The sequence below is a fragment of the Lacerta agilis genome, chromosome 1 (assembly GCF_009819535.1).
Source record: "Lacerta agilis isolate rLacAgi1 chromosome 1, rLacAgi1.pri, whole genome shotgun sequence".
Classification (NCBI taxonomy): domain Eukaryota; kingdom Metazoa; phylum Chordata; class Lepidosauria; order Squamata; family Lacertidae; genus Lacerta; species Lacerta agilis.
This window is the reverse complement of record NC_046312.1, coordinates 104,920,097-104,932,598: the sequence shown is the minus strand read 5'-3', so window position 1 is coordinate 104,932,598 and position 12,502 is coordinate 104,920,097. Positions and strand designations below refer to the sequence as shown.

The 12,502-nt window shown below is 41.9% G+C and overlaps 1 protein-coding gene across 6 annotated transcripts in view; it reads right to left on the bottom strand.

Annotated features, from left to right (window-relative positions):
* SLC4A10 (solute carrier family 4 member 10) overlaps positions 1–12,502 on the bottom strand; it is a 159,925-nt gene that overhangs the window by 121,183 nt on the left and 26,240 nt on the right. For 5 of the 6 annotated variants that reach the window (XM_033165896.1, XM_033165934.1, XM_033165911.1 and 2 more), the window contains exon 2: positions 8,674–8,769. The exons of the other annotated variant lie outside the window; for it this stretch is intronic. In XM_033165896.1, coding sequence (XP_033021787.1) covers positions 8,674–8,769 — 96 coding nt within the window. The remainder of the gene's footprint in view (positions 1–8,673; positions 8,770–12,502) is intronic. 6 annotated transcript variants of the gene reach the window in all.

Genomic DNA, 12,502 nt, shown 5'->3' with positions numbered 1-12,502 from the left:
ACAGTGCTATCTACAATAATTGGCAGCAGCACTCCAAGGTTTCAAACTGGGGCCATTCCTAGCGCTATCTGGAGATACCAGGGATTGAACCAGGGACCTTTCAGGTGCAAGGCAAATTGTCTACCAGTGAGCCAGGAGGCAGCCATGCACCTGAAAGGTCTCATTATCAAACAGGCTGACAAGGGAGGGGCTGTTGTGGTTTTAGATAAAGTAGTATATGAGCAAGAGGCCTCTCAACAATTGAACAATCGTAATTATTATCAACCTTTCTTTCATTTGCCCACCTGTGTTTATTCCGTCATGGTGGTGGTTATATAAGACCTACTGAAGAACATTTCATCCAATTTCTTCCTTCATCCACCCACATTCATTTCATCAGGGTGGTGTCAACTTTAGACCTACTGAAGAACTCTCCATTGAGTTCATCTTTAACAAACTGCCTTGAACCTCCTGTTGGCATCAAGACACTGTTCAATGCTTAGCCACTTGTTGAATGGTTCAGTTATTCAGACATTGAAACGCTCACCATGCATATAATTCATTCCATGTTTTTGACAAAACCTGTATTGATCTGCACATGGCATTGTAATATGTTTTTGCTTGTTTGAATGGTTATTAGTCAATCTTTATTCAGTTATTATTCTAGTAAATTTCCTTTTACATTTATTAGCCAGTTTGTGGTGGTTTGGTTTGGTTTAGTGTCATATTATTATCACCACTGTGATACTTTGTGTAGTTTGTCAGTACAATCATGGCACCAGACTGAAAGCAGCTGCAGTGACTAAGAACCTGCTTGAACATATGCTTTGCCCCTCTAGAGAATGAGAAGTCAGTCAGCCTGGTTTTAAATTTAGTTGATATTTCACCTAACCTACTTCAACACAAAATGTTCTTATGAAATATGCCACATTTTTTTTAAAAAAAAAAAGAAGAAGAAGAAATGGAAATTATGATATGGGGATCAAGAATACCACACATCTATTGGTCAACTAAAAAAAACAACACCACTGAGTAGAGAGAAAACAGCATTATATAACAGCTTGCACAAAAATTCACAGTGCTCTGATAGGTGGCTTCTGGAGTTTTTGTGTTTTTTGTCTATACAAGAGCTTGTGCACATTACAGAGCCATCACTGGATAAGGTATGACTTTTCTCATGCAGCAGTCTAGTGCAGTTCCCCCCTCCTGTGACCTAGTGTCCAGCAGATTTTGGGGGGGATTACGACTCCCATCAATCTCATGGCAGTGCTAACTGCGGCAGATGGAGAGTTGTAGTCCAAAACATCTGCACACCACCAAGTTGATGGGGATGCTCTTCTAGTGCAAGACCTAAAACAGACACGCCATGGACCAGAAGACTCCCTTCCACACACAACTCCTGCGACACTGCAGGTAGCTGGAGCTCGACAAACCTGAGAGCTGAGATCCTACATGACCTATAGACTGTGCAATCAGCACCTGTGTTGATGAACCACCAAACAAAGCAGAACAATGCTACCGGTTACTGCAAAGCCATTAGACTGTATGAGATCTCAACTCTGGGAATGCTAGGTTAGAATCCGGGGAGGAGCATGCACACAGCTTGACATCTGCCCTGCCTCCTGCAATTTCAGGAGCTTAATAATGTATGATGATTGAAGAACATCCACGGTGCCATGCTCAGCTCCCAGTAATTCATGACACCCACCTGACTGAGGCTGATCAAAGAGCTAGCCTTTCTATTTCCCAAAATGCCCATCGGAGTCAATGTGGGGAATTAAAATGGAGGTTCCCAGACCCAGCCACCTGAAAAAGAGTCCAGAGCAAGCAGCTGTAATGGGCCCTGCTGGGACCTTGACAGCTTCCCAAGGTACTCTGTGCTGATGCTGGGTCTGCAGGCACTTTCTCTGGCTTTCAACCTGGCAACCACGTTCAGTTCCCAGGTATACATGTGGTTCATCAAAGGCTCCTTACACTGGCCCATCTGGATGATTATACTGGTGCCACACAATGGGATTGAGCACTGCACCGTCACCAATATAACAGGTCATGTAACAGGTCATGTTGTATAGTGGTTGGAGTGTTCCAACTAGAACCTGGGAGAACAGGGTTCTAATCCACACTGAGTCATGAAGCTCACCGAGTGAGCTTGTGCCAATCATCACCTCTCAGCCTAGGCTACATTCACAGGGTTGTTGTGAGAATATACTGGAGAGGGAGAGAACTATGTATGCCATCTTGAAGGAAAGGTGGCATATAAAAATAAAATAATAATAACATTCCTCAACATGCCAGACATTCATCTGTTGGTCTGGCCTTTCACATTATCTGCTACAATAGTTTCAGAAATGATTTAGATGCTTCCACCTTCCCTTGATTTACAGTCCATCATGAGGCAGAGCACAGAAAAGGCACCCAGCCATGAAGCTTGTGAAACTCTGAGCCAGTTTTAATGAATCCCACATCCAAAATGTGCAATTAGTAAATAAAACACCACTGTGTGCCAGTTTGCGAGCTGTTTTTTTTAAAAAAATGTTTATGATGTTGGTGTTTGCAAGGGAGTTATTTAACGTTTTCAAAATTACACAATGGCATAATTCAGCATTCAGTGATATCAGTATATAGCCCATGAATGAAAACTGTCAAAGCCTGTTTTCTTCAACAAGATCAATGACTGCATCAGAAGGGGAATGGCACTCAGGAAAGGGAACAGCACCAATAATGCTTCCACCAAACGAGCTCTGGCCTGTGGATGTAGTGTTGCTGTCTTGGACTTGGAAGACTACATTCACAAGAGATCCCGGTGGGCTAGAATCTCTCCACTGGAGTAGAAGACTACTGGACCAAGCTGGGTCCCTCTAACCTCAGTGTGGGTGAATTGGAACATAGCTGCTGCAGCTATATAGGGTTCAGTATCAGTCTGGTTGTTGCTGAAGCAACATTGCTCTTTCCCCGTAACAACCATTGCACCTGCCCAGTAACCCAAGGATAGGAAAGGCTAACCATAGAGGTTAGCAGCCTTTCTCAACCTTGGGTGTCCAGGTGTTGTTAGAATTCAACTCCCATCATTCCTAGCTAGCAAGGCCAGTGATCAGGGATGATGGGTGTTCAAGAACATCTGGGGACCCAAGATTGAGAAAGGCTGGGTTTGGAGTGTTAGACTGGGAAAGTCTAGGTCCACATCTCCATTCAGCCACAAGCTCACTGGCCGACATAGGGTCAATTTGTTTCTTTCTGTCTGTCTCTGTATCTCTTTCAGCCGAAGCTATCTCACAGGGTTGTTGCAAGTATAAAGAACCATGCATATTGCCCTGATCTCCTTGAAAGGAGGGAGAGACAAAAATGTACTAGATAAAATAAATGGTCAAAACATAGCATGGTCTGCTGTATCTAAGTAAACATGATGTCAACTTAAAGAAACAAGCAGCATATTTGTTACTTGGAAACTGCCACAGTTTTAGAATCTGTGCCCCAAGTATCTTGGGGGCAGCCAATAAATCAGGGCATGCAATCATTACAGTTGCTAAGCCCTGCAAAAATACAAAGTGAAGGCTTTGCCCCCTTAAGATGATTTTGCATGGGATATAACCATGCAAAATCTTCTTAACATTGATCAGAAAGAATATTCTGCCGAGTTACTATCTAAGGTCATATCCTCACTGTACATTTAAAGCACTATCATGCCACTTTAACAGCCATGGCTTCCCTTAAGGTATCCTGGGAAATGTAGTTTGGTAAGGGGGGAGCGAGAATTGTTAGGAGACCCCTGTATCTCTCACTTAGCTAGTATGTTCAGAGTGGTTTAACAGTCAAGCTCTCCTCCCAAGGAACTCTGGAATCATAGCTCTGTGGGGGGAATAAGGGTCTTCACAACCACACAGCCAATATTAAGAACAGGCAACATTAATACTATATGAAAAATGCTCCATTTATGAAAAAGAGCTGCAAAGTAAACCATGAATCCATTCTTCCTTCTGCCTAACCAACAATTCTAGAATGTGCTTTGTACTAGTGTGGTGCAGTGGTTACGAGTGTCAGGCCAGGACTTGCGAGGCAAGGTTTCAAAAACCTACTCGGCCATGAAGCTCACTGGGAGACTTTAGTCCAGTTACCACCTCTTAACCTACCTCACAGAGTTGTTGTGAGAATAAAATGGGGAGAGGGCAACTGTGTATGCCACCTGGAGTTTATTGGAGGAAAGGTGGGATACAAATGTGATTCTAAATAAATAAATAAATGCAATGCACTTTCAATCACAGAGATAGAATATTCTTAGGAAGCAAAGACCATGTGGCAGAATGAGGATGCTGCTTCCAGTGACACAGCTGAGGCTTCATTAAGGGTGGCAGAGTTGGACACAGATCTGACCTGTGAGGTCAGATTGACCTTGAAGTTCTTCCATTTGAGCCCCACTGAAATGAACAGCCATTGCACAATAGGATGGTTGTGCTTTTGCACAGATGTTCATTTCAATGAGGCTTCAACTTTCCCCATGGTCACACATGGGATTTTAAATTTGTTTTGCTTAGCTCTGGAAACAAAAATGGCATTATTTGGCTTGCTCTCTTCCTGGGGACAGAGGTGTCGTGTACTTTGCTGAATCACTGTTATCAGAACCTCAGGGGGATAAACGTAAGGAGGACGCAAATGTTCCCTTGATTTTGATTGATTTGTTCCACTCTGAAACACTGACTGAATCTCAAGGGGGAAAGAGATGCGAGGAAGCGACTCCCCCAGTTAAGTAATGTTCACCTGGTCACCTTAGGCAGGCAACAGGCTGCTTTAATTTCCATGCTACCTGCAGAGGAAGTTTCCTCAAACACTTTGTGGACTGGTAGAGACAGTGCAGGTCACTCCAACCCATTTCACCACCAGTGTGCTTGGCAGAAGGTAATGTCTGTTTTTACTAGCCTGCAAATCCACACTGGTCCGCCTCTATAACCGGTATGAAAACAAAGGCTACTAGCTTAGACTAGTAAAAAAATAAAATGTTTTCAGGCTACTACATTCTTATAAGAGGGTTACATAACTTTATGGAGGGCAAGGCAATCAATAGCTACTAACCACAGTAGTGGGGTAGAAGAGCTGGAAACAGAAATCACATCTAGCAACCCATGTGCCACTTTGGTTTCTGGTAATAGATGGGAAGACGAATCTAAAAAGACCAGGACATAAATTTTCACAGCTCTCTAGCAGCTATGGTGGTTCATTTACCAGAAATAATGTACTTAGTGTTAACTCTAGAAGTGATTCTGACCAAACTAAGCTTCCTAGAGCAAAATATACCACCACAGCCCCTAGATCAGCCTTTCTCAACCTTGGATCCCCAGATGTTTTTGGCCTACAACTCCCATCATCCCTAGGTAGCAGGACCAGTGGTCAAGGATGATGGGAATTGTAGGCCAAAAACATCTGGGGACCCAAGGTTGAGAAAGGCTGCCCTAGATGAACATGATAATTTGTGTCCCAGGCTTTTTAGACCCGTCTACCCATGTACTATCTGAAACCAAAGCAGCACATTTGTTGCTCAATGTGAAATATATTGGCATTACTTTCAGCTCTCCTGCTCCCCACTATGGTGGCTGTGTCCTACCTCTGATTTCAGAGACAATATGGGTTCCTTGGGGAATGCTAAGAGGTGAGAGTTGTGCTGTTGTGCTCATGACCAGCTTGCAGGCTTCTCACAGGCTTGTGAGAGAACAGGATGCTAGACTAGATGGGTCACTAGCCTGATGCAACAGGCTCATATTATGCCCTTAGGAAATTTTGTGGACTACAAGTCTGCTGTAAGCCTGCAAAGATATCTTAGCAAAAAGGAGATCAGCCATTTTGGATCCAGAAAGAGCAAATCAAACCATGCTGGGGGGGGGTGGCACTGAAGAAGAGGAGACAATTTGCTTTTATCTAAAAATGCCTCTAACCATTCAAGTGGTTTCAACTGAAAGCTTTGACATCTATGAAGAGTTCAGTCACCAGGCTACACCTTAAAATATATAAACACATATACTGTACCTACATGTCCTGTAGATGCTCAAGGAAAATTATTTCCTTAAGCTACAATCATAAACCCCTAAATTGCTTAGTAACTTTCCCCCATGTTATCTTAGTGTCGTAATCACAACATTAACATTTCAAGTCCCCGTCCCCCCCGGCCAAATGTTATCTATGAAACATGATGTAAACATACAGAGTTGTGCATAAAAAGAGTTTTCTGAGCAGGCAATGGGGGTGGGTTCTCTTTTCTTTTCAACACAAGGGGAACTTATGTGCCAATTACTCCTGCTCTGGCAAGAACGTGTCATGTCAAGGCAGGCTAATAATACAGATCAGTGTCTACTCAAGGAAGTGACTCACCTGGGACTGGCTTTGAAACCATGTCCACAGCCAATAGTTGAGTAGGAGCAGAGTTTTATCTCCCAGTAAAAGCATCCCCTCAGTGTTCAGATGACTTCCTGGGGTTGAACACAATGGCTAATGGGAAAACTGTCGGTGACTCACTAAACCTGAGTCACACACATACAAAAAAGGACCAAAGTGGGCAAAGGTGAATTGTTGTCGTTTTTTCACAAGCGAGTCATCAGCATCAAGAATCTTGGAAGATGAGACATCCATGGCGCAAAATAGTGAGGAAGGCTGCAAAGACTTATTTCACTACAAATTGCATAAATCATGTGAGGCCACTCACACATAGAATTACCACAACGGCAGCATGCCTGCTAACTCTACATGCAAACACATTGTTAGTGTGTTTAGCGCATGGAACACTAATGTGGGCAAGGGCTATGCCGTTCTAAGTATGATTATTTAAAATAAATTAATAAATGACACAACAATGTTTCAGCATCTAAAAGGGCACCGCAGCCCAGTATTATCCATTGTGTTCTTAAAACTGCAAGTTTGTATGTATTTATTTAAGAGATGTATAACCTGCTTACTAAGAGACATTCTTCACAAGGTGGCACACTGGCACAGGGATGTGACCAACTCAGAGTAGTCCCATTTAAATGAATGAATCTAAGTTAGTCATGTCTAGTAACTTCAGTGGGGCTGTTCCGAGCAGGTCTAACATTGGATACCACTCTTACAAAACAAACATTAAAAAAGTAACCAATGCAATGTACAGTCGTACCTTGGTTGCCGAATGCCTTGGAACTCATATGTTTTGGCTCCCGAGCGATTGAAAACCAGAAGTGAGTGTTCCAGTTTCCGAACAATTTTCGGAAGCCAAACAACCAGCGCAGCTTCCATGGCTTCCGATTGGCTGCAGTGTGTTCCTGCAGCCAATCGGAAGCCGCATCTTGGTTTTCGAATGGACTCCCAGAATGCATTCTGTTCGAGAACCAAGGTATGACTGTAATTTAATACCATTTAAAACATCCACTGCTAAAAGCTAGCAAAGGAGCTACACATTGTCCAGCATAACATAAGCATACCAAAAAAAGACAGCAACAATTTTGATAGCTTACTTTACAACTAGCCACCAAAAGGCCATGACAACAAGGTGGGTCTTCAAGGCCCAATCTCATGTCGCTGAAATCCACCGTGGGGCCATTTCTAAGAAGGCCCTGTTCCATGTATCTGACAGTCTACATGTCTTTATAGGTGTGCGCCTAAGTAGGCCCTTTGGAGTGAATCTTAAGGCATAGATAAATTGATACAGGTGTCACCCAATTCTTTTAAGTAATCCAGTCCCAAAAGATTCATTGGTTTAAAAGTCATCACCACCACCTTAAATTAAGCTGGCAATGCACTGGATATGTACCAAAACCACCTGAAGTATAGGTTATATAAATCTAAAAACCAACACACCAAGACAACATATCTTCATCTCATTGACAAAACTTAAGCTTTTCAGCAGACACTCCACATAAACTCACAGCCTAAAATGGTCTAGTCAGACATCTCATTCATTCAGAATCCATCAGAAGTGTTCAATGATGCCTCTCAGAACTGACCATAAAATAGCCAGAATGAGAAGATGGTGCCCATGTTAGTCATTTCACTCTTAGCTGGAAATACAAACACACTCCCACAGTCCTATATAAAATAACTTGTGCCAGGAATACGGATGAAGCAGGGACCCAGGTGGAGCTGTGGGTTAAACCACAGAGACTAGGGCTTGCTGAACACAAGGTCGGCGGTTCGAATCCCTGTGATGGGGTGAGCTCCCGTTGCTCGGTCCCAGCTCCTGCCCACCTAGCAGTTCAAAAGCACGTCAAAGTGCAAGTAGATAAATAGGTACCACTCCAGCGGGAAGGTAAACGGCATTTCTGTGCGCTGCTCTGGTTCATTTCACTCTTAGCTGGGAATACAAACACATCAAGACTACTGCACTCCCACAGTCCTATATAAAATAACTTGTGCCAGGAATACGGATGAAGCACCATAGAAAATGCTTTAAAATATTATTGGGGCTTGGGGTATTATCAGCCAGTAGGCTCATCAACCTATATATCTTGATATAAGGCATAATCAAGAGTTACTTGTGTATAAATATTGCAGTGCCATTTCCAGCTTTTCCCTTCAGCTAAAAATACATCCTTGTGGCCAAGAGTGTTTATATTCTGGTGCTGCAGCCTCTTGTAAAGGCTGGCATCTGTCTGGATTGTAACTTTTTTTCCCATGACCAGAAAGAGGAACAACAGTTCAGTCACCATACATGATTATTCCCAAGGTTGGTCAGGTTGGTCTTACCATGAAGTGACATGAAGACGTGGCATTTTGGCAGTAGATTCCAGAGGGGGCACCATTTTCCTGCCTCCAATCTTCATCTCTGTGCTCGATTAAAAACTGCATGGGAGGAGGGGTGTCATTTTAACATTTTTGCTTTATTTGCTCAAAATAAATCAAAGGGAAGCACTATCAAGTCCACAGATGATGGTGCATTATATGAGTTCAACAAAGAACAAGATTAGAGGTAAACAAATGGTGGATTTTGTTTAAGTGGTTATTCTGGCTTTGACAAAACAATTAACAAAATGACTCCACTTCATAGTTATCAGCTTTCTGAATGTTACCTGCATAGTCATTAACAAGACACAAAACCTGCTGTTTCTGTTTCAGTGGGTAATAATAGAGAACACATACAGGCTGTATTCATACGTAACACTAAGCCGTAATTTACAAAGATGATGTTGATTATTATTATTATTATTATTATTATTATTATTATTATTATTTATACTCCGCCCATCCCAGCCACTCTGGGCGGCTTCCAACAAAATATTAAAAATACGCTAAAACATTAAAAACTTCCCTAAACAGGGCTGTCTTCAGATGTCTTCTAAAAGTCAGATAGCTGTTTATTTCCTTGACATCTGATGGGAGGGCATTTCACAGGGCGGGTGCCGCTACCAAGAAGGCCCTCTGTCTGGTTCCCTGTAACCTCGCTTGTCGCAGTGAGGGAACCGTCAGAAGGCCCTCAGAGCTGGACCTCAGTGTCCAGGCTGAACGATGGGGGTGGAGACGCTCCTTCAGGTCTACTGGGCCGAGGCCGTTTAGGGCTTTAAAGGTCAAGTTATGTGTCCCCCTTCCCCTCTCTTCTTCCAGGTATGGCTACGAAGAAAAGATTGTAAACTTCTGCTTCTATATTAGATTAACAACAATTTACTGTTATGCCTAAACCCTAAACTATGGTTATGAATTGTTGAAACAAGCTAGTATCACGAATTGTGGTTTTAACTACTGTTTGAACAAATCACTACAAGGATTAGACAAAGTCTGCCCAGACATGAAAGTCACAACAAGGCATGACCAATCTAAAACAAAAGAAAAACACTCCAAACAACAAAGGGGAAAGAGGAAGCATGAGAGCCCGTAGCTCACTGCAGTTCATAACACTAAAACATGGTTTAATGCAGCCCTTCAAATATTGCTGGACTACAGCTCTCATTCTCCATGACCTATGATTATGCTAGCTGCAGTTGATGGGAGCTGGAGTCCAACGACATATGGAGGGCCACAGGTTCCCCACCCGAGTTAATGTTATGTACAAATGCAGCCATTATGTGGTACTGAACACTGAATGAAAATCTCAGCTTTAATCTGAGAAACAGTCTAAATTTCTAGTCCTTGTGGCAGCAAATGTGGGCTTGAAAATACGCGGTCAATGCCTACTGTAATTTCAGGAGTTAAAAAGGAATCTGAAACAGATTCTCAAAGGGTGGACTATGAGGCTTCAATGTCTATTGCCTTTTCAATGACTAGGGCAGAACCAATACGTATATAAAATATATAAACAATAAAAACAAAAATGCCAGAAAAAAGATTGCAAAATAAAATTATGCAAACTGAGCTCAGCTTGCATAATGTACACAGGTTGCAGAATTCATCTTTTCTTCTCTTTGCCTCAATGCAATTTTCCCATTATTTCACGAATGAGTACACAAATCCCGGACAATACACCATCATCTTGTTGGGTTGGTCTTGTGCTTCTTTCCGTATTGTGGTAATACAACTCTACACTTTACTCTACAAAATTCTAGTGATATTTCCGCAGCAAACACATAAAAGGAGGGTGTCCCATCAGCATCCTTATGTACACATCTCTAAGCATCAGTGAGCCCAGGCCCAATCGGGTTTTGAAGCTCATGAACACTGAGAAATTCCAGGGGTTCAAGACACTTACCTAGGATTTGTGCTTCCTTTTGGAATGAGGCACAGTGGAGACTGCAGTGTCTTTATAATATATAGTTTATTTACACATATATACAACCTGAGCCTGTGATGGGGGGGTTCACAACATTAACACCCCAATAGAGTCTTGTTTCTCCTCCCCCCCCCATTGCCACAGCCTTGAATTCAAACAGAAATCAATCACTGTCGAGACTCTTGCTCCAGCTTTTCTTTTGGCCCACATTCTGTTCTATTCTAAACTCTCAGCTTGCTGTCACATTTCTAAACAACTGAATTTTTATTTTTATTTTAAGCAATCAGCATTCAGAGACATGGGGAGGGCATTTTACAAAAAGGTATTTTGCAGCCCCTGAAAGCATGTTGGCAATGGAGGCTTATATATCCCCCAAAAGAAGTCAAGAGAAGCTTGTTAGCTAGTAGTGAAATAAACAGCCCCCAGAATTTTCAGCCAGAGTTATTGACAAATCTTTTAGTGAGCCAGAGAGGAACTCTGCAGTTCTCAAAAGAACAACCTGGGCTGGCCATCCATTGCAGTGCCAATGTATAGGGTACAGGGTGTGGGGGGGGTGTATTATGGTCACATGAAATGGACACACGTAAGAAGTGTCTCCCACTAGGCAGAAGCATTGCTGTGACTACACTAATTTGAAAACATGGGTCTCTTGAGAGACCTTGCAGCATCTTCTGTGACCCATTAGGAAGGCAACTACAGGGCTACTGAGCTGAAGGTATTTCTCTCAGGAGAATTTCATGCAGACAAAAACACACATACACGTCACAGAAACTGAGAAAATTTCTAGAACTGAGACACCAAGGATTATAACTGTGGCCTTCTGCACACAAGCAAATGCTCTACTGCTGAGTTATGACCCTTCCCCTAGACTATGACCATAATATTATATTATATTATATTATATTATATTATATTATAGTTACTATAGTTATTTCATTTATGAATCTCTTCCCATTAGGCATCCCAAAGAAATTTGCAACATAACAACATATATAGAACAGTTACATGTATAAAAACTGTTCAAACAATTTAACAGTTTTCATATATGTAACTTTTACATATTTATATACGATACCTGCTGCTCATATAACAATCTCTATAAGTCTGCTTCCTGTCTAAACAACATATGGGTACAAAATTATAAATATAAAAAAAGATTTAAAACAACAGCCTGTACATAAAATCTATTCAAATAATTTCAAAATACTATTTTTACGTGTTTTAAAAATAAAGAATAAAAAAGACTACTTCCAAGGACTCTGAATTCTGATAAACCATAATAGCTCCAATATTGAATAAATTTATACCAGAAATCTAACCAGTGGTATGTGCAGGCACATACATACACACACAGTTTATCTTTCCAGAACTTCGTATTTTATACTCCCTGACCAGGCAAATGTGGCTCCTAGTATCGTTAATAAATAAATAAAACTTTATTCGCATTAGCCAATGGCCATAGCAACAATAAAACATTAAAATGTATACAGAAAAGAGAATTTGATCTAAAAGCACATTTTAAAATCCTGAATCATCAATCAGTTAGTGACCCTTATTCTAATCGCCCCTGCTATGAACCTAGCAACCTTAACCGTTATCTGCTCGTTTTGTCTGATAGAAGAAAGGACATCATGGCCGTGGTTGGGCGCCCTGGGATGGTTAACAGGAGTGGGCTCCTAGTATCTATTTAGCAGTGTCTGACCAATCCTGAGGCATCACCTTGCACCTCTCTATACTCTTCTGGACATGAAGAGTACGTGCACTCTATGATATTTCACTAGCGTTAAGTCCCACTCTCAGTCCCTGAAAGATCCCTCTGTTTTCCCAAAGTGCAGCCTGATATACAGTGGGGACACCAGAGCAAGGCGCCATGTT